The 24633-nt window shown below is 35.9% G+C and overlaps 6 protein-coding genes across 20 annotated transcripts; 4 read left to right on the top strand and 2 right to left on the bottom strand.

The window, feature by feature from the left end:
- Positions 1–183: 183 nt before the first annotated feature.
- Positions 184–4709, bottom strand: LOC104705416 (beta-adaptin-like protein A). Its single transcript, XM_087462023.1, has 11 exons — positions 4359–4709; positions 3510–4026; positions 3283–3407; positions 2978–3176; positions 2494–2722; positions 2231–2397; positions 1925–2134; positions 1708–1818; positions 1443–1619; positions 889–1338; positions 184–633 (listed from the first exon to the last, which is right to left on the bottom strand). Exons 1-11 carry the CDS (start codon positions 4409–4411, stop codon positions 343–345), a joined length of 2529 nt encoding a protein of 842 aa, XP_087318149.1. The 5' UTR covers positions 4412–4709; the 3' UTR covers positions 184–342.
- A 78-nt stretch (positions 4710–4787) lies between these two features.
- Positions 4788–7135, top strand: LOC104705415 (GTP-binding protein At2g22870). Its single transcript, XM_010421418.3, has 4 exons — positions 4788–5416; positions 6254–6323; positions 6503–6665; positions 6772–7135. Exons 1-4 carry the CDS (start codon positions 4912–4914, stop codon positions 6988–6990), a joined length of 957 nt encoding a protein of 318 aa, XP_010419720.1. The 5' UTR covers positions 4788–4911; the 3' UTR covers positions 6991–7135.
- A 1262-nt stretch (positions 7136–8397) lies between these two features.
- Positions 8398–13697, top strand: LOC104705413 (protein ANTI-SILENCING 1). Of its 11 annotated transcripts, none has more exons than XM_087462344.1 (14): positions 8454–8932; positions 9307–9672; positions 10144–10312; positions 10422–11263; positions 11346–11440; positions 11551–11577; positions 11971–12063; positions 12203–12281; positions 12385–12475; positions 12605–12704; positions 12803–12919; positions 13061–13145; positions 13234–13360; positions 13472–13697. In XM_087462344.1, exons 2-5 carry the CDS (start codon positions 9310–9312, stop codon positions 11346–11348), a joined length of 1377 nt encoding a protein of 458 aa, XP_087318470.1. In that variant the 5' UTR covers positions 8454–8932; positions 9307–9309; the 3' UTR covers positions 11349–11440; positions 11551–11577; positions 11971–12063; positions 12203–12281; positions 12385–12475; positions 12605–12704; positions 12803–12919; positions 13061–13145; positions 13234–13360; positions 13472–13697. The 11 variants fall into 11 exon arrangements, with proteins under 11 accessions (XP_087318468.1, XP_087318470.1, XP_087318469.1 ...); XM_087462343.1 differs by having other exon boundaries at positions 13230–13360; XM_087462342.1 differs by lacking the exon at positions 11346–11440 and having other exon boundaries at positions 8398–8932.
- A 4658-nt stretch (positions 13698–18355) lies between these two features.
- On the top strand, positions 18356–20605 carry LOC104705412 (FCS-Like Zinc finger 10-like). The gene is made up of 3 exons (XM_010421415.3): positions 18356–18618; positions 18915–19780; positions 19994–20605. Exons 2-3 carry the CDS (start codon positions 18924–18926, stop codon positions 20154–20156), a joined length of 1020 nt encoding a protein of 339 aa, XP_010419717.1. The 5' UTR covers positions 18356–18618; positions 18915–18923; the 3' UTR covers positions 20157–20605.
- Positions 20606–20713: 108 nt separating this feature from the next.
- Positions 20714–22897, bottom strand: LOC104705411 (psbP domain-containing protein 5, chloroplastic). 4 transcript variants are annotated; one of them, XR_015563989.1, is made up of 11 exons: positions 22716–22852; positions 22445–22614; positions 22166–22271; positions 22033–22082; positions 21858–21925; positions 21676–21767; positions 21533–21592; positions 21383–21442; positions 21233–21287; positions 21082–21131; positions 20714–20997 (listed from the first exon to the last, which is right to left on the bottom strand). XR_015563989.1 is itself a non-coding variant. In XM_010421414.3 (11 exons), the coding sequence occupies exons 1-11, from the start codon at positions 22817–22819 to the stop codon at positions 20899–20901; spliced, it is 918 nt and encodes a 305-aa protein (XP_010419716.2). In that variant the 5' UTR covers positions 22820–22897; the 3' UTR covers positions 20714–20898. The 4 variants fall into 4 exon arrangements, 2 of the variants coding, with proteins under 2 accessions (XP_010419716.2, XP_087318146.1); XR_015563990.1 differs by having other exon boundaries at positions 22445–22608; positions 22716–22839; XM_010421414.3 differs by having other exon boundaries at positions 21676–21771; positions 22716–22897.
- Positions 22898–23069: 172 nt separating this feature from the next.
- On the top strand, positions 23070–24397 carry LOC104705410 (polyadenylate-binding protein-interacting protein 5). 2 transcript variants are annotated; one of them, XM_010421412.2, is made up of 3 exons: positions 23070–23381; positions 23512–23873; positions 23953–24397. In XM_010421412.2, the coding sequence occupies exons 2-3, from the start codon at positions 23532–23534 to the stop codon at positions 24103–24105; spliced, it is 495 nt and encodes a 164-aa protein (XP_010419714.1). In that variant the 5' UTR covers positions 23070–23381; positions 23512–23531; the 3' UTR covers positions 24106–24397. The 2 variants fall into 2 exon arrangements, with proteins under 2 accessions (XP_010419714.1, XP_010419715.1); XM_010421413.3 differs by having other exon boundaries at positions 23078–23161.
- Positions 24398–24633: the final 236 nt, after the last annotated feature.

Below are 24633 nucleotides of genomic sequence, written 5' to 3'. Positions count from 1 at the left end.
CTAGCCCCTCATTTATACAAATCTTACGTTTGATGCCTAAAACAATTTAATTCCAATTGGTGATGCTCATAGATGACTCTTATGATGATCCGAGTAGAGATCACTTGGAGCAACGTGTATTGAAGTTGTGTTGTTAACAACATAGCCAAATCTAAGGATGAAAAAGTACCTCTCCGGAACAACTCAAAAAAAAGTATCTTTTATAACACAAAGAACTAGAGGAAATCAAAGGTGAGAGACTACAAAACTCAAAAAGAATTCATCGCATTTTACAACAAGTGTAGAGATCCATCCAGAGAATTCTATTGATACATAGAGATTTAATTTTATTGAATCCCTTCCTCAAGGCATGCCAAACTTTGACAAGGCTGTTTCAAATACGGTTGTGAATGCCTGAGACGTACTCTGCTCGTCTGCTTTCACTTTTATCTGAGCTTTGGCGGATGAAGTGTTTATGATACACTCAGCAAGATAGTTCGATGGTTCTGATTCCTTTTGGGCAAAGAAGAAGAATTTGAAGTTTGGAGATTGACCGCCCGATGCAATACAGTGAATGGAATGACTCTGCATGTGTCTGATAAGTGATTGTGGAACTGTTAAGGCCGCGATTCCCTGGGGATTCACAGAACACTCCTGCACACCAATTTAAGAAAGTTACAATCTCTCAGCAGTCAAAATCCCTTAAAAGAGTTTTATGAACATATGCACTTAACAGTGTAAGAAATGCAGGCAATATGTTCATGAACCAATGTTAAAAACGCTCATGCTAAGTTAAGTATCTTGACAAAGGAGGAAGAAAAGCCAGTTAAACTGTCGTCGTTCATAAGGCTAGAATGTAGTTGGAACCTGAAAAAGTAGTATCGCAAGGTAAAAGTTGCGGGGAAAAACCTGCGTTAATGATAATGGCAATTGGCGCCATTTTTGTTGGAAGGCGCCTGGATCTAGAGCAGCTCTTGGGTTTAGTTTCAAAAGAGGTGGTGATGGTGTTGGAGCAGGAGCTGTTGATAAACCCAAACCTAGGAGATCATCAAAACCAAAGCTTGATTGCGGGGTAGTTGCGGATGTGGCAGGGCCGGAGATTGCAAGCTCTTGCATTTGGGAGGTTATATTAGAGGAGTTTTCTAATGAAGGAGCCGAGTAAGCGGAACCATTGTTACTGGAAAGTCCTTTATTGTCATCCTTCTCGTCAATACCTAGAAGCAGATCCTTGTCATTTGCCTCATATTGCTGAGCTGGAACAATGTCGCTGGAAGCTTCAGGTGTGATGGAAATATTTCCAAGTTCGTCTGAAAACTCAAAGGGTCCTCGGTGTTCCTTATCCGTGAACATGTAAGATGGCTGCAAGAATTTTTGAGTTTTATTACGAAAGCAAATAAAGAACACCTCTGAATAATAGTTGCATACTACTACATTGGTTTTGGCAGTAAAGTCAGGAAATATACCTTCTGGTAGATCACAGAAAGGCTGTTAAACTCGTCAAATATACGGTCTTTGATTTCACTGCTTTGAGTGTCAGCAAAGACCGAAACTGCCTGTTTTGGAGGACTAACAACACGTTCTGCCACGTGTACATCGTATTGCAGAACCCGATAGTAGAACAAGGCACGGTCATGAACATCCTATACCAACAGTAAATGTTGAATAAGTGATCTAATGGGCCAATGGTTTCAAAACAAGAGAATTTTGGAAGAGAAGACTGAACGATACCTGGTGAAAATCAGCAACACCTGCAGCTAGAGCTGTTCCTAGGGCTTTCTGAGTCTCAGGCGCCCTCTTGAAAAAGCATTTCATAGCTGCAGTTAAGAGATGCAACCGAACCTGCTCAATGGCACAAATTGAGAACATAGACTAATGAGTATGCCCGCATTCTGACGCATACATAATTTCAGTACCAAGGAAAAACAGAAAAGTAAAGCCTAAATACCTCAGCCGAATGCTCTTCCTCCCAATTTTCTATCAGATTCTCCAAAATATAAGGGGCATCGCTCATGTCCTGAGCATATTCACCCAACATCCATATAAGAGCCGCCTTGCCTTTCGGTTCCTGGATATTTTTGCTGCTGATACCCCCAACAACAGAAATGCAATCATGGCTCCATTGTGGATACTTCCTTAGAAGGTCCTTCACAAGAACCTAGAGGAGGAACCAGAAAAGTGGATTCATTATGAAAATTTAAACAATATAAGTATCAATGAGATGGCCAATTGAATAGTTCATATGATAGTTTACCAAAGTTTCAGCAGTCACATAGTCCTTTTCCATCTCCAGAAACTGAAGAAGTCTATCAACAATCGCATTTACATCATATTGTTGCAAAGCAATCTTCCCAACTGCCCGAATTGACTCCCTCGCAATTGCAATATCAACATTTGCAGCATACTCACACAGTTCCGTCACTGAATAGGAAAGAGTACGAATTAGTTAAATCAAAGAGCCAGAAAGAAAGGGTTTCTCCCTCCAGATTCCATATTGACATAGTTTAAGATCACTACCAATTTCGTAAGTGTTGCTCTCATTTGCAACAGCAGTCAACATCTCAAGCTTCAACTTTTTGACATATGACGGTTCATTGTACTGGCAGTAGAAATGCTTATAGTCTGTGGCAAAGATGAATGGCGCACGAACAACCAAAAGATGAAGGTGGCTCAAGATTGCATATGATTGCTCTGGACTTCCAGAACTGACGAGAGTTAGAAGTGGGGATTTAATACGCTCATATACCTATACAAGATCATTTGGCATTAGTTAGACAGTGATTATCTTAAACAATAACAAATCAGTGATGACTATGTTTGTTAATATCTGATTTTCAAGCTTCCAGACTATGATGCCAAAAGTAATATAATGCTTCATTATTTGGAAAATGTAGAAAATTAGAAACTATTTTACAAAATTATCATCAAGAAATTTTGCATATAACTAATTTTATCAGGAATATTTTTCCATGGTTAAGGATAAAGGAGATGGACTTTGAACCTGTTGATGAACATCAGTCATGGAGAGCGTTAATTGTAAAAACACTTTGACTGTAGCCAAGACAACAGCTCCATTGGCATGCTGAAGTCTGTCTTCCAACAGATTCATAATGTCAAAAATATCATTACTATCTGACGGCACATATTTTACTGCCAACTCAAGTATAAGACATTGTGCCCATTCATTAAAATCCTTGATCCTGCAAAGAAACACCAAAATGGTAAAACTTGCTGCTATCTTCTTAGATACCACTACAACAACAAGGTACACTGATATACAATGGAAGGAGGAGCTTAAGGACATACCGATTCAAGAAATAATATATAACTGGCTTGCTAAGCAAGGATTCCTTCTCCCGGCATGCTTCCTCAGAGTGGCTTGCTTCTATACTCCAAATTTCTTGAAGCGCAGACAGGCAATTGGCAACTACCTGACAGCATATTTTATATCATAAGAGTACTAATCATAAATAAACAGTTGATTTGCTAGCGAGAGTCTATGTCCAAACTGCATTCAACCAAACAAAATTAACCTGAGCATCTGAATCATGAAGCATCAAACTTTTCAGTGTTGGAGGAAAATCGGCATCAATGCATGTTGAGGGTGAGATGTGATAAAGCTTTAGTACTCCAGTAACAGCGATGGTTCTCACATAGCTGTTATTGTCCTTGAGCCCGCTCCCCAACGGACCAACAAGATACTCGACAAGGTTTGGCACTCGTAAGGAACACAAGCTCCTCAGAGCAAGCCCACGGATCATAGGATCCTCATCTTTGCAATCCCTTTGGAGAAAATTGATAGTCAAAAGTGAAAGATCAGGATTACCCTTTGCATAGTTTCCAACATAAAGATAACACATCTTCTTCAGGACAATGTCTGATGTTGCTGAGCACATAACCATTTCCCCAAATACAGATGAGACGTCAATGCCAATAGTCATGTACGATATTACTTTCTTGTACAGGTCACGTTTGGAATCATCAACTCCTGGAGCTCTACTTCCAGCTAGCTGGCGGAGCTGGGTTTTTAGATCTGACACTTCACTTTTCCTGATAAATAAAAATTTCTAGTTTTAGTTCACGCTTCCATGATTAAAGAGAGATCAGATCATCGCACATACGAAGTAATAATAATCTAAAGGCAGAGAATTTAAACTAATGGCCGCGTCTGATTCCACATTATAGCTATCTTTGACATCAATTAGCTCATGAGACATCTTAAATCTAGATCCGTAACATAGGAACACTATAGATCAAATAATTTGAGAACTAAGGAGCTGACCGACCACGCCATGAAAAGAGATGATCGAATTATAAAGACTGATTGCTGCTTTTTTATCTTAAGAATGTAGCGAAACAAGATAAGCAGAGCGAATAGTTACCCTGAAGGTTGGGACGGTGACGGATAACGCTGCGAAGCCGCCGGAGGAGCCATGGCTAATAGGATTGCGATTCAGATAAAAATAATTTTTTTTTTCACGCGGTGAGATCCACCGGAGCATAAACCACGAGATGTCGCCGATCGAAGAGGATACCACCGAGATCAGAAGCACGCGCTGCTATAATTGAGAGAGATTTTGGTTCACTGGTTTGAGTCTCTCGTCCCGTGCTTGGAGAGGTGGAAGAGAAGATGCCAACGACCCAATTTTGCTATGTACTCCTCTTACTTTTTGTTTTCTTTCTAATTTACCCATTTGTTTTTTTTTTAATTTCTAGTGTTTTTAATCAAGAAACAAAATAGAGTGGTGAATTGATACAATCGTTGAAATAGAGCCGGCGAATTGTAAATAAGGAAAGTTCACCTAGATTACCACCAAAACGTTGCGTTTTGCCACGGATATTTTGATTTTCCCAAACCTTGGCCTCCTCACTCCACCAGCATCCGTAAGCTTAATCCATGGCTGCTCACAGAAGCTAAAGAGAAACAAAACAGATATGATTTTAGCGCAGCTTCCAAGATTCCATCTCTCAATCCTCGCGAGACCCTCATTCTCGCTCTCTTCTTCGCAATTTAATTTCCTAAACCCTAAGCCGCCGGTTACAGTAGCTCGGACCCTTTTCTCATTCGCGTCTAAATCGAATCTCGCCACTGTCGAACCCATACCACTGCCTGTCTCGGAATCATCCGATCTAGATGATGCTCCTGTCGAGATTTCGCTCGACAAGCTTTTTATTCCGCCTGAGACAGATGTATCCGGCGACGACCCGGCGAGTCTTACGGCGAGGATACTGAAAGGTTCGAATATAGTGCTGAGCAAGTACGCTAGGGACGCACAGGTGGTTCAGGCTGATTATGTGAAGAGTAGTGTCAAGACGGAGGATTGTCCGGCCGATGGTTTGCCGGAGTTTGCGCTTGTCGGGAGATCCAACGTTGGGAAATCGTCGCTTCTCAATTCGTTGGTGAGGAGGAAACGCCTTGCCTTGACTTCTAAGAAACCTGGTAAGCTTAGTTTTTTTATTTGCTAAGGAATCACATCTTGGAGACACAGTGATCAAGTTAGTTGTTAGTGTTCATGAGGAGATTGTGGAATTGAAATATTGGTAAAGCAGTAAGGAGAATTAAGTTTTGTTTTTTTTTGTTGGAAGCTTAGGTTAGTTGATTGATTGAAGTGATTCCCTTATAACCGGGTCTCTTAGAACTAGTCCACTCTAATCCTGGGGCCAACAGCTAGCATTTGAATTCTGTAGTGGTCAAGTTAGGCATCGAGTGGGGATTAATCAGTCTCTAGAGTCAATCAATATTCAATAGGACAGAACCAAGAGACTGCCTCACTTGGTTAGATTGAACAGATTTGCTTTGTAGCATCGGCATTTGTTGGTTCCTAGTACTCGTGAAGATGGGATACTGTTGACGAGGATATGATCCAATATATGGCATCACAGGATGGCATCGTTGAGTAATGTGTTTTTGCTCGACCATGCTATGGTAATTTCACGAAAATGGGACTTGGATCTCTGTAGTGTGGAGATTTTGGCTTGTTCATATGATCTGTTAGATTTGATAATGCTTATCAAGTTATTGTACTAGACTAGATGAAACTGGGATCAGGGGAAGAACCGTAAAATCTGATTTGCTTATGCACATTGGGTAAAGGGAAGAAAAAATTGTGGATGGTAACTGAAAAATCTGGATTCTTAGCTGGTTCATTGTTGAGACTGCTTAGAAAGGTTGATAGACGTGATCGTATAAGTGGAAACTGATAGGCATCCATGTCGTGCTTGTACTTATGCTACATGTAGGTTGGTTATAATTTATGGTAATCTATTCTACATGTAGGAAAGACGCAATGCATTAATCATTTCCGGATCAACGACAAGTGGTACTTGGTAGATTTGCCTGGCTACGGGTAAGTTTAAGTGATATTATTTTGTTTTTTCATGCCATACCCCCTTAAAACTGCTCTGGCCAGTCTCTGTCTCTTCTATTTCTTTTTATTTTGTCGGATACAATTACAGTTTCTGCCCCCAATGAATTTTGGAGTATTTCATTATAGAAAATTGAAAGTTATACATTTTATGTATCCAGGTATGCATCAGCACCGCATGAACTCAAACAAGACTGGAACAAATTCACCAAAGACTATTTCCTAAACCGTTCAACACTGGTCTCAGTATTTTTGCTAGTTGATGCCAGCATACCTGTAAAGCAAATTGATCTCGATTACGCTAGCTGGCTTGGTCAAAACCAGGTATAAAAGGACCTAAACCTTAACACCCAACTTAAACCTATTAATTAGACATCATGATCAAGAATTTTACTCAATATGTCATGTCTCCGTCGTATCTATATCTTAGGTTCCAATGACTATGATATTCACGAAATGCGATAAGAGGAAGAAGAAGAAAAACGGAGGGAAGAGACCAGAGGAGAACATAAAGGAGTTCCAAGACTTGATCCAAGGGTTCTTTGAGACAACACCACCATGGATTATGACCAGCAGTGTGACGAATCAAGGTCGGGACGAGATATTGTTGCATATGGCTCAGCTAAGAAACTACTGGCTCAAACACTAAGAAACCCGACCCACACTTCTCCATTTTATTTTATCTTTTGTAGGAAGAAAACTTATATAACAGTTAGTGTAAAACAACAAGAAAACAGTTAGTGTACCAATTACTTGAGCACTGTTTTTATTAATTCAACGCTGAGATTTTGTTATAGTATTCGTGGTACAATTCATCGGCCCCTCCATCTAAATCGTACTCCAAATCAACAAAATTATCTGTAAATATCCAGTTTATATAGATAAAGATATGACAATTAAACAATTTGCAGGGATAGTTCAGTTGGGAGAGCGTCAGAGTGAAGATCTGAAGGTCGTGTTCCATCCATGTCACCGCAATTAATTTTATGGAAAAGAACAAGACCAAAACGACGCCGTTTTAATTTACACAGACGACGCAGCCCAAAAGGTCTTTAACCCACACTCTTATTAATGAAACGACGCCGTTTTAATCTACACAATAGACGACGCAGTCCAAAAGCCCTTTAACCCCAACTCTTATTAATGAAGACAAAATACTATTATTCTGTATTCCTTTTTATAAAGGTGAAAAGCATATCTTAACTTGTTGAAAGATTTTAAAAACGGTGGTGTTCCGGAAAAACAAAACACATTTAACAATTAGAAACACATTCAACAATTAAAAAATGTGATCTGATGATATGCATAATGCATTGGTGAATGCAACAATCCCATAAGAAAGGCTTAGAGCTGCATGTAGAGGAGAATTGTAAATTTTAGAAAAAGATTTTGACTCGTGAAAGATGAGGACTCATGGTAGCCTAGGTAAGTCTTTAAAAAGAATCACTATCTGTTGATTTTATTGTCCGTACAACGTGAAGAAACACTTGAAGGTTAAAAAGACTGTTTCATTTGTTTTACATGGAAAAGGTTGTGTTGCTAATGAAACTATCAATGAAAAAGATGAAACTATTATATCTAAATTCTTATAAAATATGTTTTGTCAGCAAATGATTTATAAATTATATAAATCTCATGAGGCTTGTCGATGGCTTTGTTAAAGACACCATCTTTTTTCATTCATGCGACAGTATAACAAACATTAGAACGTCTCTTCTACATGATTTTGAATAGTAAAGTGATCTTAAAACAATAGAATAGATAGATAGATGATCTCCACTCTCCAGCATTTATATCACAAAGTGTATTAGCGAACGATATGATTCTAAACAAATTATGACTTTTAAGTATGTTGAAGATATGATTAAAATTCCCATAATCTTTGTTTTCGGTTTATTGATAAACCAAAATATATGATAACGGTTAGCATGATCATACCCGTATCTTCCAGATTTGGTATTTATCTCAAAAATGGAAATTAATTATTTGGATATTACACCGTGCATTATTCAATTTAAAATGGTATTTTAAAAACATATGATGTTTTTTGTATTTTATACAGTACAAAAAATTGTGACGACCAAAACAAAACAAAAAAAGTAGAAAATATTTACGAATCATATTTAAAAAGGGAGTAAACAGATAGAAAAATCACAGACTAAAAAAAAAGAAAAAGGGGGAATGGGAGAGAAGAGAACGCTATGATGAACTAAAATTACCGTTTTCTCTGGAAAACTGCAAACAATCTCCGACCAAAATTGAAATTGCTTCGTTTGAGATTTTGATTTTGAATTGTGTTTTGGTGATGAACTTGAGCGACAGATTAAACTGGGGGACGAGACTGTAGTAAGTAACCCGTGAAACGAGGATTTAGGGTTTTCTTTTTTTTCTTTTCTCCCTCTGCGATAAAAAAAAAAACCTGGGTTTCGTCAATTTCTCTTCATCTTGACCTAATCGAACTCGCGTTGCTTCTGATTTCGAGCGTTGGTTTTTCTCTCCGGTTCGAATTTGTTCTTTCTTTCTTTCTTTCTTGTTCGGTGGTGGCTTCGGAAAGCTGTAGTAAACTCATCTCTTACCTCTTCAGTGTAAAGGTATGAACACGAAAGCTTATCTCAGCCTACATTGTATCGAATGCAATTCTCGCTTTCTCTTTTTCTTTTTTTGAATCGCCTTTTTTAGCTGACTTGAACTCGATTATCTAGTATTCTACTTGTTGCTGTTGGGAGATGATGATTTCAATTCAAAGATGAATGTCTTTGCCTTCTTTTTACCAGTGGATCTGATAGGAGTGTTTTAGGGTTTGATTGATTGGGAATATATATGGGTAGATCATTGATTGAGACTTGATTCATGGGACTGATTTGATTTTGATTTAATCCATCATCTTATGATTGTGTTTTCCTTTTCTGTGTCTTTTGGTGTTTAGTATTTAATTAACTCCATGATGATTTCTTGCTCTGCACAGAGAATGGAAGAATCAATAGGATCTGAAGGCTTAGAGTTTAAGTGGGGTAAAAAGAAGAGTGTTGGCGGTAGAAATAAAGATGTCCAGTTCTATGAATCATTCACTTATGACGGCGATGAATACCATCTTTATGACTGTGTTTTAGTTGGCAACTCCAGTGAACCAGACTCTACTGAACCTTTCGTTGGCAAGATCATAAAGATTTGGGAACACGCTAATAAGCATATCCCAAGGAAAGTCAAACTTCTCTGGTTCTTTAGACCTTCTGAGATTTTGCCGTATCTTGAAGGAGTCCCAGATGTTCTTGCAAATGAACTGTTTTTGGCATCGGGTGAAGGTCGTGGTCTTGCTAATATCAACGAATTGGTAACTGATTCTTCTTTTGCATACTATGTTGAATTTTCATTCTACGTATGACTTGTTGAGCATGGTTTGGCATTTTTATTATTGATATGCATCTCATATCATGTTGCAGACAGAGTTTTACTGTTTTTCCACTTTTGTTTTGTTGAATATCGTATTCTTTGCAGTATGATAACATGTTCTCTGTTCACCAAAACATGTGGTTCCAAGTAGCTTTTTTGTCGTCTTTTATAAACCTGACACAGATCTCACTTCAACATATAGCCGCACTCTCTTCTGAAGATTCCCCAACTGAAATGTGTAGCAGTTAGTTTTGTTGGTTTCTATCGTTGTTACAAGTGGTCTCGATATATTTACCTTTGCATCACTGTTTTTTGAAAAGGTTGTTTTAAATTATGTGCCATTGTGCGTAGTGCTAGGTATTACTTAGTAAATCACACCTGCTTGAATACTGATATAACATTTTTCCACTAGGAAGCAATCGGTGGAAAATGCTCTGTTCTATGCATCTCAAAGGACAAAAGAAATCCACAACCCTCGGATGAAGATATCAACTCATCGGACTTCGTTTTTCGCCGAGCATTTGATGTTGGAAGCTGCAAAATTGTGGATACGATAGATGATAAAATTGCTGGAGTTGACGGTACAGTTTGTTTGATCTCAGTTGTTAGCTTAGACATTCTACTATGTGATCAATTGCCATCTTGATTCTTTATTTACGTAATATCTTATTTTCACTCTAATTCTTGCAGTTAAATTTCTCTTTAACAGAGCGTGTTGTGAGAAAGAAGCAACTGCTGTGCAGAAAATTAAAGCAGATGGGAATTCAGATAGTTTGAAGCCAAATGGTCCTTTAGCTAGTGATTCGGTTAGGAAAATTGAAGACAACTCATTTGAATCGTCTGACTGTAAAGAAGGCCGTAAAGGTGGCAAAGAAGAAAAAGAAAAAGGTCACTATCAACTGGCTACACCAAGATCTACACTTGCAGAAGAAAGGTCTAACAAGGATTCTGGCTTCAGGGGAAATCATTGTGATGGCAAAGCTCAAGAAAGTGAAGTTAAAAAACAGTTAACTAAACAAAAATCTATGCCTGCAGAAGAAAGATATCGTAACTCTTGTGAAGCTTCTGGCTCCAGGATTATTCATTCCACTTCCAAGAAAGCTCAAGTAAATGATGTTAAAAGACAGTTGAATAAACAAAAATCTTTGCCCACTGAAGAAAGATATAGTGAAGAGCCGAATGGATTGGATGACAGGCCTCTGAAGAAACAGAAACTAGATAGTTCTGTTACAGTTCCTGTTAGACGGAATACAACCATTTTGCAGCACATTACTTCTGATGGTAAAAAGGATACATCATCTTTTAAGAGACCTAGAGACAAAGCGACTATGGAGGAAGTCCCTCCTGAGAAGCCCAGCTTTGTTAAGAAGCGAGATCCGGGAGTGTCAGTATCTGAAGGAAAAAATACAAAAATTGTAACTGAAAAAGTTTTATCCAAGAAGTTCAGCTTTGGACGTGCTGAGGACAAGTTGTTGGCGGTTGATAATGTAAGAAATTATCAAGTAACTGAAGTGAGCCGAAGGCCGGATGCTGTAAGTTTATATTTATTATGCAATTCTTGCGATATGATTTGGTTTACATTGGTTTTGAACTGGCTGCTTAATGAGGTTTCAGTGAGAGCGTGTTGTAAGATCTTTAGATGCAAGGATGTGGGTTTTGTACGAACTCAATTCTAAAAGTAGCAGTTTTGTTGTACAGTCCTTCACTATGTATGTTGTAGTGTTGTAGTGATGTTCTGTCATTTTTCTCATCATATTATGGTGCTTGTTAACATTGAGGTTCGTCTGACAGATTTTTGTTTCCTTCTTATCGATCCCAGGAAAAAATTAAATGGTTCCGGAATCTCGTAAGTATTTTTCCCTTCTTTTTGCACGCCAGTTTCTATAAATGTTCGTTTTGGTTGCCTTCATTGTTCGTGTTTGACATACTTGTTCTGTGTGATGTTAGTAGGGTGACCTGTTTAATTCTTTCATAGTGAATTTTTAATGACGCGTTCATATGCTTATCATTAAGTACTTTTTCTTCTTGATCGTTTCTATGTTCTTGAAAGACAGTTGTTTACAATGACATCTGCACTCAAATTGTTTACTGAATATCCACACCTGTTATTTTTGGCTGGCCATTGCAGACTCTTCTAGCTAGTCTGGATGGTTATCAGATTCTGTATGTCGTCGTTTCAGAAATTACCTTTTGGGTTCACCTTTGGACTGACATTTTAATTTTTCTTAACCATGCCCAGCCTTGGGAGGAAAGTATGAGGGAAGCAGAAAAAAAAGGGACTGTGGTACTTCTTCAAAACTTGGATCCTACTTTTACATCTGATGAAGTGGAGGTATATCAGTTTATTTAGGAATCTTTTAAAATGTATTTTGTACCCTTATGTAATGCAGTTGTTTCCTGATTTACTTCTTGGAAACCTCCCTTCTTTCCTATGTGTATGCTAACTAAGAAATTTATGAATGGTATTTCAGGATATAGTCTATTCTGCTTTGAACGAGCAATGCGAAGCGAGGATGATAGAGCGTACATCAGTCACTATTCCTCATATTGGTAAGCTACCATTTTGCTCACAGGGATTTTCATCTGTGGTTCTCACATACCAGATATGGAATGAGGAGCTTTACTATGGCATCTCATATTGTTTGATATACAGGTGAAGCTTTGGTCCTTTTCAAGACAAGAGAAGTAGCAGAAAGGGTGATTAGAAGACTAGATGAGGGATGCTTGTTGCTATCAAATGGGAGGTAAACCTTCCATCACATATTCTGCTTTTTCTCTAATCTTCCTATCATAAATTGCAGAAATCTGTCTTGTGCCGTTTATTGGCATACTTTCATCTGAGAAATCAATTCTGTGCCGTTTTTGCTCAACAGGCCCCTTGTTGCTTCTTTTGCTAAGATTACTCCACCAGGGAAGCCGCCATCATTCTCCGGCCATATTAAGCTACACAAAACTCAAACGCGACGAGAGATGGTATTATTTCCATTGCCCCTTGCATAGAAACACACAAGTAAAAGTGCATAGTTCCTTTACCGATGCTCTTGCTCTTTCGTCTATATATGTTTTTCCAGAGAGATGCCGTGGCTACATCACATTGTTCTCAGCAAAACAACCTTGAATTTGACATGGCCATGGAATGGTGCTTGCACCAAGCTAGACATGAGCACGCGTCTGAAAGCGTATCTAAGGTATTAGATTTCATAGTCTACCACTATTTGACTGAATATTTAAGATTCTGTTTAAAAGTGTCGTTCTCTGACTCATTAACAATTATCAGTATGTTCTTCAACTCCTCTAAAATTAACAAATGAATCTTTTAACCCTTGTAGCGACAATTGGAGGAGATTAAGGCGCTGCGGATTAATTTCAAGCCTAAACTTCCTTAGTTTCAGAATCATCTTGTCGTTCTCTCGTGTAAGTATTAACTCTTTTTCCTCTTGAGGAACATGTCTATCAGGTAAAAGAAACAAATTATCAGTTACCCTTTCTTTGCATCAGACAGAAACATCATCAAATGTAGATTAGAAGGAAGAACACAAGCTCTCTTTTGGCCTTAAAAGACGGTGACTAAAGAATTTTGGTATTGTACTAACAAATTTCATGGCATCGAATCCACCAATCTTGACTCGGTAAACACCTGGTTTCTTTATATACAAAAACAAAGTTTTTTGGTGTTATTCAAATCAAAATTTTCAGATTCGTAGTTTCCAATTGAGCTATTTCTTCTTGCTTGTGTTTAGGTTTAGGAAGAAGAACATATACTGATGCGGCTTCTGGTCTCAATGGAACGACCCTTTTGTAGTTAAATATTCTTTGAAGGGTTCATTTTCTTTTATATACTAAACTTTTGTGTTGGTCAGGTAAGGTTGAAGAGAGTTAATGTGACTTGTAAAAATGCGTTTTCTTTGTGACTATGTAGGGGTTTGGTTTTAAAACAAGTTCTTTATGACAAGGCACCCTTTTATAGCCTAGTTGTTTCGCTTTCACCACTTATGTCACTCTCCTCTTGTCATCTGGAAAAAGAGTTTTCGACTCCTTCCTTCAATCCACTTGAATGTGGGCCTTAGTAGCTCCCTTAGTGGGGCTCGCCAAAATATATACAACCAAAATTCTTTTAAAACTTTGTAATGTTACTTCACTTCAACAATTCTTTTTTTAAATTTTGTTTTTGCTATTTCATTAGTATTATTACGGCGTATGTTTATATACTGTCTAAAAAATTAGATAATCTCCTATATAATAAAATGAAGGTACACTACTTTTTGTGTAGACTATGAATTATAAGATTAATTATTTGATTATTTGATAAGTTATATGAGTTGTGGTCATTAGTTAAATCTCGATTTGAGATCTTCTTGGAAAGGATATTCCAAAAAAATAAAATCTTCACTGAATATTTAGATATCCATATATAGGCAACAAAATTTTAAAAATTAATATTAATCACAACAACTTTTAAAAACAATCACTTTTAATCCGGGTCCTAAATTTCAATCCGGTTCTTAACTTTTATTCACAACAACTTCTAAAAATAATCACATCAATTATATTTTATATAAAAACTATAATATAAATAAAAAAAATTCAACCCGTGCTCCTAATCTAGTAGTGTGTTGTAAAGTGCTATGCTAATCTCAATAATTTATCTTTAACATGTGTATTAGTATTACACATCTTACTCGGGAACCTATTTTGGTAATATAATTCAATTATGATACTTGAAGTGATCGAATAATAATATGTTGACTTTCATTCACATTATGCTATATTTTGAATACAAAAAAAAAATAAGTTACAAATAGAATTAGTGTGAGCCTCTCTCTTAAGAAAACTATTATCATGGAGAAAGTAATAATATGAAAGGAAGCAAGAAGGTTTATGGGAGTATATATATTATATATATATATATATATATATATATATATATATATATTTTTTGGTGGTGAAAAAGGTTAACAGTTAGCACCGACAACACATCATATGAACGTACAAATCTCCACGACGTTCTCCTGCCTCCAATATTTTCGAAAGACGTAATTACTAATAATAATCAGCCTTAATTATATAAACGATCGACATCTGGGAAAGTTATACTATTCAAATAATTAGGAATTATATCAGACACACCTACACATTAATAGACATATTATGCACACAAACCTTCTCAAAAATCTCGCCTGGCCTATAGTTTTTAAATAAAATACTCCGAATTATTTTAATTTTGTGTTGTAATAAAGCTACAGTAAAAGGAATTTTTGGGGAAGGCGTATGTATAATAAACAAATTAAAAAAAAAAACGCACCGTTTTTAAAGACAAGTCCCTCGCACGTGTGGAGAAAACTCAAGTTATCACGTGTCGTGGGAAGGGAGAAATCTGAGTCAGCGCAAAACGACAAAGAAGTATAAAAAAATTAAAGAGGAGTAATGATGGCTAAAGATGTGTTTAACGTTTTAACTTGTATGTATGGTTCAGTACTGTGGTAGGTAGGTACAGGTCATGGTGACTTGAGTCCACGTGGCGCATAGTGTGAGTTCCACGCAGACAACAAATCTTGACGGTCAACTGGATGACTGACTCAAAAAATTGGTCTTAGGGTCTTCTTCTAAGCCCATCCGCTTAATGTGACCCCGTTGCCTTGCAGACCAGACCGTCAACGTGTTACAGTTTTCAACTTTTTTCACTTTTGTTTAATTTCTATTAATTTGTGACTATGACATTAATAGAAATCACCAAGTGAAAGTAACAATACAATTACGTTTGATCAGTATATTATAGCGTGACTTTGGTAGGGTAGATCATATATAGATAAAAAAAGGTCATGATCCAAAACCTAGTTTGATATTTACTGGATTGGATTAGACCCCACTAGTTCTTCAACCCACATTTGCTTTAGCGCAACTACCGTAAATATGGTGATTGGTGCATATGATCCCTTTTAAAAATTGAGTATATTGCTGAGAAATATAAAAAATTATTCATGTAAATTAGCTTTCTCAAGTTAATACCGTAAAAGAAATATATAATTATCAGGCAAAAAAAACATGCCGAAACTATGGTTGTTAGATGACATTTATACCAAAAATTTAAGTGTATTTAACAAAAACATACTTATATAACTAGAAAAGATAAATACCAAATACAGATATGGTGACATGAGAAAGATTTTGAGTTGCCAAGAAATGTCTTTCTTTTATTCTTTGTCGACTAGAATTACTTATTATAGCCTTATAGGGTAATTTTTATCGTGACAGGTTAGAGAAAGAAAGCCAAAAAAAAAAAGAAAAAATTATATGGTATTATGACATAATGTAAAAGCAAAAGTAGACCACAGGAAGAAAAAGGACAAAAAATATATAATTGCTCTGTAAGGGAACCCTTCTTTATATTTGGTATTTAAACCAACTGTAATTCCATTATTTCTTTCTTGTAGATTCTGACACCTTAGTAATTATATAATGTCGACATAACTGGGACTTTGAGACTTGAGAGAGAGAGATAAAATACACTATACGTGAAACATAATTAACCACTATTCAACGTTTAGCAAGAAAAAACAATTTACTCAGGAGAAGTTTGGAAGGGTAATAGTTATTTTATAAGGTAATGAAACTCTTCACAATAAAATTTGTATTTTAATACAAAACTTATGATGATACTCTGGATTTTTTTTTTAATGTTAAAGAAAGTAGTTTATTTTTTACTTAATGATATTAAAGTCTTGGCATGTATCATATTTAAAATAATGTATATCTGAAAAAATATAATCAAAATATTACACTCCAAAATATATATGACGAACTCACATCTTTTTAAATAACTATGACTAATAAACTGATTGCAAATTAAATTGACAAAATAACTACAGTATACAGCAAGTTAATCAACCGATTAATCAATATATCAATGACATAAATCTTAGATTAATTTTTACAAAATTTTATCAAATTTGGTAGTTGTAAATAATACATATACTATTTAAAAAGAAAAAGAAAATTAAGCCATAAAGTTTTAAAATACAAAATTCAAATGTTAACTACACATTGTTTTCCCAATACAGTAAAATCTCTATAAATTAATAATGTTGGGACCAAGATATTTTATTAATTTATAGTGATATTAATTTATTTATAAATTAATAATTATTAATTTATAGGTATTTTTAATTGTTTATTTTTAAAAAAAATATGAATTGAGACTATTTTTGCAATATAAGATTAGAATTTTGGATGTTGTAAATTTTATGGTATTGGAATTGAATTTGAAATAATTAAAAAATATTATTGAAAATGAATTACAAATATTATAGACAAATTCACTTATACACATGACATAAATATTCAAATTTATGAATAAAAATATCAATTATCGTATTTTAATAGTCTATCAAACTATCAAAATGTAAATGATGCATATTTAGAAATTGAAAACTTTAAAAAAAATTAGCTGTTTTATGAAATGTTGTAAAATATTTTATATCATTATAATTTGAAGATACAACATAATAATTGTTTTATAGATATGATGTTTAAGAGAAACATATTTTACTATATCACTATATATATATATATATGTAAATTTACATGATTATTAATTTATGATATTATTGGGACCATATTTTACATGGGGATTTCAAAAAAATTATTATTTTATCGAATTTTGTTATTTTTTACATTGTCCCGACTTGAGACTAGTAAAATTTATTAATTGATAGTGTTTATTAATTTATAGAGTATTAATTTATAGAGGTTTTACCGTAGATGATTAGTAAAGTTTATTAAATGCAAAGCGTAAAAAAACAAAAATAGGTTTAATTTATTTTGGTAACTTTTGATCAATGCATAATATTAATATATTACTTTTGTTTTTATTCTATATGTCTACATAAAATGTACTTTTAGTTTAGACTAACTTTTTGGTCGTGATGTTTGTATAATTTAAAGCTAACATTGTAAATTGTAACAAACAATTACGGCGATCGGTTTGATTAATGAAACGATCGTGTATCTTTTTAATGTTAAAACGATCATAAATTATTACAACAATACTTTTCTATTTTTATTTTATTGATCTACAAAAAATTGAAATATATTTTAAACCTATATTAACTTTTTTTTGACGTCAAGTTTCAATTACTAAAAGAGTTACTTTCAAATTATAACAATCGATCTTTAAAAAAAAAATTAATTGATGAAATTATTGTACTATTCTTTTTTCGGTAAACTATTGTAAATATAACAAAATAACAAAATTCTTTATATATAGAAAGTTAATTAACAAGTAATCCAAATTAAGAGTAAACAAATTTGATCAAACTTACAAATAAATATCCTTCAGTATTTATAATAATCATATAAACAAACACACTACAATTTTTTGTTTAAAAAGAAAAGAAAAAGAAAGGCAAAATCTGCCAAACCAAAGAAAAGAGTGGAGAATTTTCGTCAGAGAAGAGCTATCATTTTTACTCTGTCACACTTGCAGCCATTTTTTTTCCAAAAATCTATTACCATTTATAATATATATCTTTTTATTAATTTATTTGTTTAAAACCTTTAAATGCAAATTAAATATGTCAAGAAAGGTAATTTGTTTTTGCTCTAAAAAGAAAAAGACCCTACACACTACTTCTTACATTTTCAGAGAGAACTTAACAACGTGAATCCGATATATATATATATATATATAGAGAGAGAGAGAGAGACTGAGAAGCTCACTGATATACGCTGATTTTGAGGAGAGAGAGAGAGAGAGAGAGAGAAGAGTACCTCACAAGACTTGCACAGATATAGACGAAGACCTTCTCTCATTGTCTTATATCTCTCTTGCTTCTTCTTCAATCTACCATCTTTCATCTCTGAAGGAAGAACAAGTCCCTGAGAAACCCAGGTCTCTTTCAATTTCTTCTACTTTTGAATCTTTCATGTCCTTTGAAATTTCATAGATTTCAGCTCCTAATCGATTTATTAGTAATCTGAGTCTGATGATATTTTCATGTCCTTTACTTTGTATCAACGAGTTCGTTGATCTTTCCCTTTTGCATTTGGGTTCCAAAGATTGTTGCTTTTTAGCTTATTGAAATATCAAAGTTTGCTTTTTTTTTCTTTTTGTTCAGTCCCATGGACCTTTGATCATTGCTTTAAGCTTAACATTTGTTGTTTTGTTTTTTGTTTTTGAGGTTACAGATCAATCTCATGTCTCAGCATTCAAACTATCAAATGGCCACTGCTTTCGATTACTATTCAACAAAACCGGTGTTGTCAGGGATTAAGAGCCACAAACTCATCTCTGGTGTCTTTGAAGGCAAGTGTCCATCTGATTATGAATCTGCTTGGAGTCCAACTTCTCCTTTGGATTTCAGATTGTTCTCCAGTTTTGGGAATCCTTTTGGTTCTTCTTCTTCAAGATCTATCTGGAAAGGGAAACAAAAGAGCTGGGATTCTGGTAAAGTAGGCTTGAGCATTCTGCATTCTCTTGATGATGATGACCATCACACTGATTCATCAAGGATTGTTTTACCATCAGTTGATAGTAAAAACATAATCTTTGGGTCTTTGATGAGAAGTGGAAACCCCAAATGCCAGAATCCTCATCTGCTCTCTCAACCTTTTGCTAAAGCTTTGATGCCCAATGTTGTTTTTGAGATTGGACATGATGTGATTGATGTGGTTGAGCTTCGAAAATCTGGCTCGGTTGATGCTGCTGGGAACTCCATTGTGAACAACAATGCTTGTCAGGTGATAGAGGAAGCCCCAGGATCACTTAATGGGCGTACTGAAAGTGACATTGAGATCTCAGAGGACTACACTTGTGTAACTCAACATGGTCCTAACCCCAAAACCACCCATTTTTACGGGGATCAGGTTCTGGAGTCCGTAGAGCACAATGAGTCAAACAACCGTTGTTGCAGAAACAAGAAAGAGAGCATTTTTGCAATTGCTTCTCCCGACTTGACAACACCTGTTGATGTGTTACCTCCCAGTGACTTCTTGAGCTTCTGCTACGGCTGTAACAAGAAGTTGGGTTTGGGGAAAGAGATATACATGTACAGGTACTCTCTTCTTCTGTTCCAGCTCTAATGAACCTTAGAGTTGCTCTTTTATTTCTCTTTGCCCAAGTGTGCACTTAGAAATGGGAAGTAATGTTCTTTACAGTTGTTAGATATCTAAATTGCATAGCTTAAGTCATATGGTTCAAGTTTAACCAAATCGAAAACAATTGAAACTGTCTTGTTATATAACAATGTCCTGGTTTTGGTTTTCAGAGGATACAAAGCGTTCTGCAGTAGTGAGTGTCGTTCAGAGGAGATATATCAGGATGAGGAATTGGAGGATGAAGAAGATGAAGACGCAATCAAGTCTGTCTCGTCTTCAGACAAGGACCTGTCTAAGAAGCAGAGTAACGGTGTGTTCTTCACCGTCGGCTGACTCCAATGCGCTCACCATTTCCATGATCGATTTGAGTCCAAGAAAAGAGGAAAAGTAGAAGCTTGAGCTGATCATCTGTTCAAGAAAAAGAGCTGTTGGTTTCTTTAAACCGAGGCGGCCATGGATGATCGTTTTTGTATATTGCTCTTATGCTTCTGCTACCTACCAAAAAAAAATACTTTTGGTCTCATCTTTCATGGTTTTGGTGGGTGATTGATCGGGCTTATGGATATTTATAAGTTTATGGTTCATTTATTCATATATGATAATCTTAATTTATATAAGAGGAGGGTAGCAGCCGGTTTATGTGGCTCCCCTCCGGTTCTCTCTTTTTCATTTGTTCATTTTTTATGCTACCCTGAAAATCCAAAGGGACAGTGGTCAATGTATTAAGTCCCTCCCATCGAAGAAGGTACTGTTATAAAGAAAGTTTCTCTACCTTTTTATTCCCTCTTGTGTGTATATCATATGATAACAAATCTGATTTGATATTAATTTATTCTTATTTCGAAGAACATATGCATAAAATTCCATGGATATACACCAGTTGGATGAGATTAGAAGAAGAATGCAAGTAATGCATATGTTATATATATCTCCCTCTGAATACATTTGATTGTGAACAATACATTTACTTCGCTTAGCTCATATCTGCCACAACAACTTTCATAACCTCTCCTGTCAAAATTAACAACAATTTCGAAAAACATTTTTTGATGAAAAGCTGAGGTAGATGGAATCATCACCAAAACCTCCATGGATCCTTGAATGGAGGAACATAACTATCGGTAGGAGGAAGAAGCCTAAAGGATTCTACTGTTCTTTCTAACACCGGTCCCATCTGCATTTTATACAAACCCTCAGAATCAGACATCTTCACACTGACACAATAAATATACAGAGAGTAGAGGATACAAGTTTGTACCTTGTCCCATTGCTTGCCAAGGGTTGAAGCGTTTATGGTGTATAAGTAACCTGCAATGAGTGAGGTTCAGGTAAATGTTATTACTTTAAGTAAGGCTAAACAAATTCTAAACTTTGCATTTAAATCATTTCCCTTGTGAAAAGTTTTTTACCATCACGTTCAGCTGTTGAAGAAATATAATGTCTGTAAAGCTTTGATGCTTCAGCCTGCCCACATATAGAAAAGCCAATAAGTCATATCATAATCAAACCCCTTATGTCTTTAAACAAAGAAGAATCTTCTCAGAACTAGAGAGTTTTACAATTTTAGTCGGTGATTTGCGAACAAGGTACTCATAGTACCAGTAAGGCTCCCCATCAATCTGCATATAGAAAGCATAGGGGGCTTATGAGTTTTGTAGATAAAAGTTTTTCACTTTGTTATATAGTTTGTTATGGAAGATCATACTAACATCAGTAGCATGTGCATCAAGAACCGAGCTCTCTTCGAGACGCTGACTTGAGGTGACACGCTGCTCATTTGAACATATGTTTAACGCTTGAGAAAAGGAGTAATTGATTTTGTGATGTGTTTCATGTTAGAAGGGTTACTTACCAATGCCGATTTATCAGACAAAACAGAGTCAGCAACTTCCTTAGCTGCCCATGTTTTCTTTTCTTTTGATTTTAATGTCGAGTTTGGGGGACCTATCTGGATCAAAAACCGTAAAAGACATAACGCAAAAAAGCTAGCAAGGAAAAGCAATCTTACGGTAAGCGGGCAACACCAGAACTTACCGAAACAGAAATTACAAGGTTGTCGATGAGGTCAACTCGTTCAGAAACAATGCGTAGACGTGCATCAGCTGGACCAGTTGAAATAGATTCAGTCACAACTTGATATACGGCAGATGATAATATCATAAGCATCCAGAAATCATGGAGTCAATAGGAAGCATATAGAACAACTTACGAGAGAGTGGTGCAGCTGAAGAGTAACGCTCAGGCTTTCTCGATTCGACCCTGCAGAATCAATGTAAAGAGTTAAGATACACCCTGAACTAATAAAGAAGGCATTATTACATCACAAGTTTCAGTGCAAAAACCATTTGAAGACAAGCTTCTCAGATGGTAACTCCAGTGGGTAAGCATAAGAATAAGCATTAACATCATCCACCATTGAACCCACTTTCAGTTCTTCTGCATGAGTGACTGCAATAACAACTCTAAATGGCTTAAACAAGATTCTCAATTACTTCCATGAACCAACTCTGTTCCTTCTCTCTAACTTATATAAAGAAAAGTCAAGATTTTTTAGCTACAAGTGAAGCTATCTAATCGAAATTATAGGATACATGAACAAGAGAAGCAAGAAGAAACAGTACCAGGAGATAGAGGCAAGAGCATAGACAAAGGAGAAGAGAGACCAATCAGCAACAAATCCCTACGAGAAAGCCCTTCTTCCGAAGAAACCGATCTCGTAGAAACGCCAGAACGAGCAATCATCAGCTCCTTATGATACTTACTCGAAATGTTGCTGCTTCTTCTTCTGCACCTGAATTCAAAATCCAAAATCACAAAAGCTCCCGACGGAACACACAAAACCAATGGAGAGAGAGTAAGTCACACGAATGTAAGAGAAGAAGTTAAAGTTACCGGAAAAGACGACAATTCGGAGAGGGAAGAGATGGACAGAGAAGAGCCATGGCTATGGAGGGAGCTTCCTTCTTCACTTCTTCTTCCTTCTTAGGCTCATCCATCCAATTCACTCTTTTTCTTCTTTTGATACTTTCAGAACCGGTTTCTCTCCCTTTGGTTCCCAATCGGTTTACTAAAACCAAATTAATTTCGTAAACTTGATTTCCGGTTTATATCTTTAGTCGTCTCCACGTATATTAGATTTAGTCACTATCCCGACTAAGAATAAAGGATAAACTCGTGTCCAAACGGAGCCAACCGTGACCGCAAAGCCTTCTTTCTTCATCATGTAAACGGGAATCTTATCTTTATAATTAGGCGTTACGATATAATATAATTTTTACCACATTAATCGCACATAATAAGGTCTGTGTGTGCAATTCTTCAACGCTAGTTTTTGTCTGGTAAGCTTATATTCTCTTCCCCTGATGTTTCGTTTCTTCTTCTCCTTTTGCGTAGATCGTTGACGAGGTCAAACATCACATACCTTTTTTGAGTCTGCATATATATCACTCTTCTTCTTCTTCTTCTTCTTCTCATCATTCCTTTGTCGAGACTCTTTGTTCTTGCTCTGGTTCTGTATTTCTCCGACATCCATTTTTTGCAGTAACGCAAGATTCTAATGTAACGCTCTATACACACCGTTTCTTGTTTTTATTTATTTATATTTTTTTTCATATATCTTGCAGCATAAGGCATCAATGGTTTTGTTTCCGTGTTAATAATGGCTCTTACAATTTAAATTTTGTGGCAGTATTAGCAAAGATAAAAGAAATGAAGCCAGGAGCATTTGCATTGAATCCGCATGCAGCATCATATGTACCACTTTCTAAAAGAATGGATTGTGGTCGCGGTGATGATGGTCTGGTGTTTGCCATGGCTCCTGCGCAGCAGATAAGTTTCTCAGGGGTTGAAGTGTCAATGCAGAAGAAATCCTCTGAAATGGCATACAAGCAGATCAGGGATGATGATTTGGATATAGAGATGGATATAGACATGGATATTGAATACCTTCTAGTCACATTCTCTGGTCTCTCACAAGAGTCTATTACTGATGTTTACCTCGCCAATAGCGGTGATCTTGAAGCAACCATTGAGATGCTGAATCAGCTTGAGGTAAACATCATCATAGTTTTGTCCCTTAATTTGTTTGATGTGATGGTGATCCTAAGAGATGATTACCCTTTCTATATAGATATACAGCACTGAATCTCAAGAGAACCTCCCAGAGACACTTGATATTGGCATTGGGGATATCTCTGAATCAGGGCCTTCAACCTCAAAAGCTTCTGAAGTCGTTGCATCATCATCATCTGTTATCCCTACTAATGCACCTGTATCGGCCTGATCTAATGAATCCTTAGTTGTGAAGTTTTACTCTCTTTTTTTTCTTTTGGTTTGCGTACCCATAATAAGTACAGTAATGATGGGGGAGTATAGTATCAAAAATGTTGATGTTATCTTTAGAGCATTGATGATATGTAAGTGGTGGGAAAATGTATAGTTTTTGGAAGTTCAAATCTGAGTGGTGTGTTGTTGGGCTGCAGATTAGTGTACTCTGGTCTTTTGCTCCCTTTTTATCTGCAGCTCCATCTGTGGATTGGATTTTCATATGAATAATAATGATAGTGATATGTTTATTTTGGTATAGTGCCACAAAATCCTTCAACCGATTTGTTGTAGTCATCTTTTAAATTAGCATCATTTCAATAATAACTCTTTCATGTGTTCTTGAAATGGCAAAAACCGCAAGAGAGGATTTTTAAGGTCTATTATGGTGAACTTGATAAAAGATATTAACTAAAATCACGTTTAAAGGAACGAGCAGTTGAATCGCTTAATAGCTGATTTGTTGTGTTTGTAATAGATGAAACAT

This window comes from Camelina sativa, chromosome 8 (assembly GCF_030686135.1).
Source record: "Camelina sativa cultivar CO46 ecotype springtype chromosome 8, ASM3068613v1".
In the NCBI taxonomy this organism is placed as follows: domain Eukaryota; kingdom Viridiplantae; phylum Streptophyta; class Magnoliopsida; order Brassicales; family Brassicaceae; genus Camelina; species Camelina sativa.
This window is presented reverse-complemented; position numbering and strand designations above follow the sequence as displayed.

Bases quoted from the DNA above. Each gene is read 5' to 3' on its own strand.
- LOC104705416 (XM_087462023.1), bottom strand. From the start codon at position 4,411: ATGGCTCCTCCGGCGGCTTCGCAGCGTTATCCGTCACCGTCCCAACCT. The intron at 4,027-4,358 runs GTAACTATTCGC...TTTATTTATCAG, and splicing joins TCACCGTCCCAACCTTCAGG to GAAAAGTGAAGTGTCAGATC. The intron at 634-888 runs GTTTTTCCCCGC...ATTGGTGTGCAG, and splicing joins TGCCATTATCATTAACGCAG to GAGTGTTCTGTGAATCCCCA.
- LOC104705415 (XM_010421418.3), top strand. From the start codon at position 4,912: ATGATTTTAGCGCAGCTTCCAAGATTCCATCTCTCAATCCTCGCGAGA. The intron at 5,417-6,253 runs GTAAGCTTAGTT...TTCTACATGTAG, and splicing joins CTTGACTTCTAAGAAACCTG to GAAAGACGCAATGCATTAAT. The intron at 6,666-6,771 runs GTATAAAAGGAC...TCTATATCTTAG, and splicing joins GCTGGCTTGGTCAAAACCAG to GTTCCAATGACTATGATATT.
- LOC104705413 (XM_087462342.1), top strand. From the start codon at position 9,310: ATGGAAGAATCAATAGGATCTGAAGGCTTAGAGTTTAAGTGGGGTAAA. The intron at 9,673-10,143 runs GTAACTGATTCT...TTTTTCCACTAG, and splicing joins TTGCTAATATCAACGAATTG to GAAGCAATCGGTGGAAAATG. The intron at 10,313-10,421 runs GTACAGTTTGTT...TAATTCTTGCAG, and splicing joins TAAAATTGCTGGAGTTGACG to TTAAATTTCTCTTTAACAGA.
- LOC104705412 (XM_010421415.3), top strand. From the start codon at position 18,924: ATGTCTCAGCATTCAAACTATCAAATGGCCACTGCTTTCGATTACTAT. The intron at 19,781-19,993 runs GTACTCTCTTCT...TTTGGTTTTCAG, and splicing joins AAAGAGATATACATGTACAG to AGGATACAAAGCGTTCTGCA.
- LOC104705411 (XM_010421414.3), bottom strand. From the start codon at position 22,819: ATGGATGAGCCTAAGAAGGAAGAAGAAGTGAAGAAGGAAGCTCCCTCC. The intron at 21,772-21,857 runs GTAAGTTCTGGT...TTTTTGATCCAG, and splicing joins ACCTTGTAATTTCTGTTTCG to ATAGGTCCCCCAAACTCGAC. The intron at 21,443-21,532 runs GTTAGTATGATC...TTCTATATGCAG, and splicing joins TTGATGCACATGCTACTGAT to ATTGATGGGGAGCCTTACTG.
- LOC104705410 (XM_010421412.2), top strand. From the start codon at position 23,532: ATGAAGCCAGGAGCATTTGCATTGAATCCGCATGCAGCATCATATGTA. The intron at 23,874-23,952 runs GTAAACATCATC...CTTTCTATATAG, and splicing joins AGATGCTGAATCAGCTTGAG to ATATACAGCACTGAATCTCA.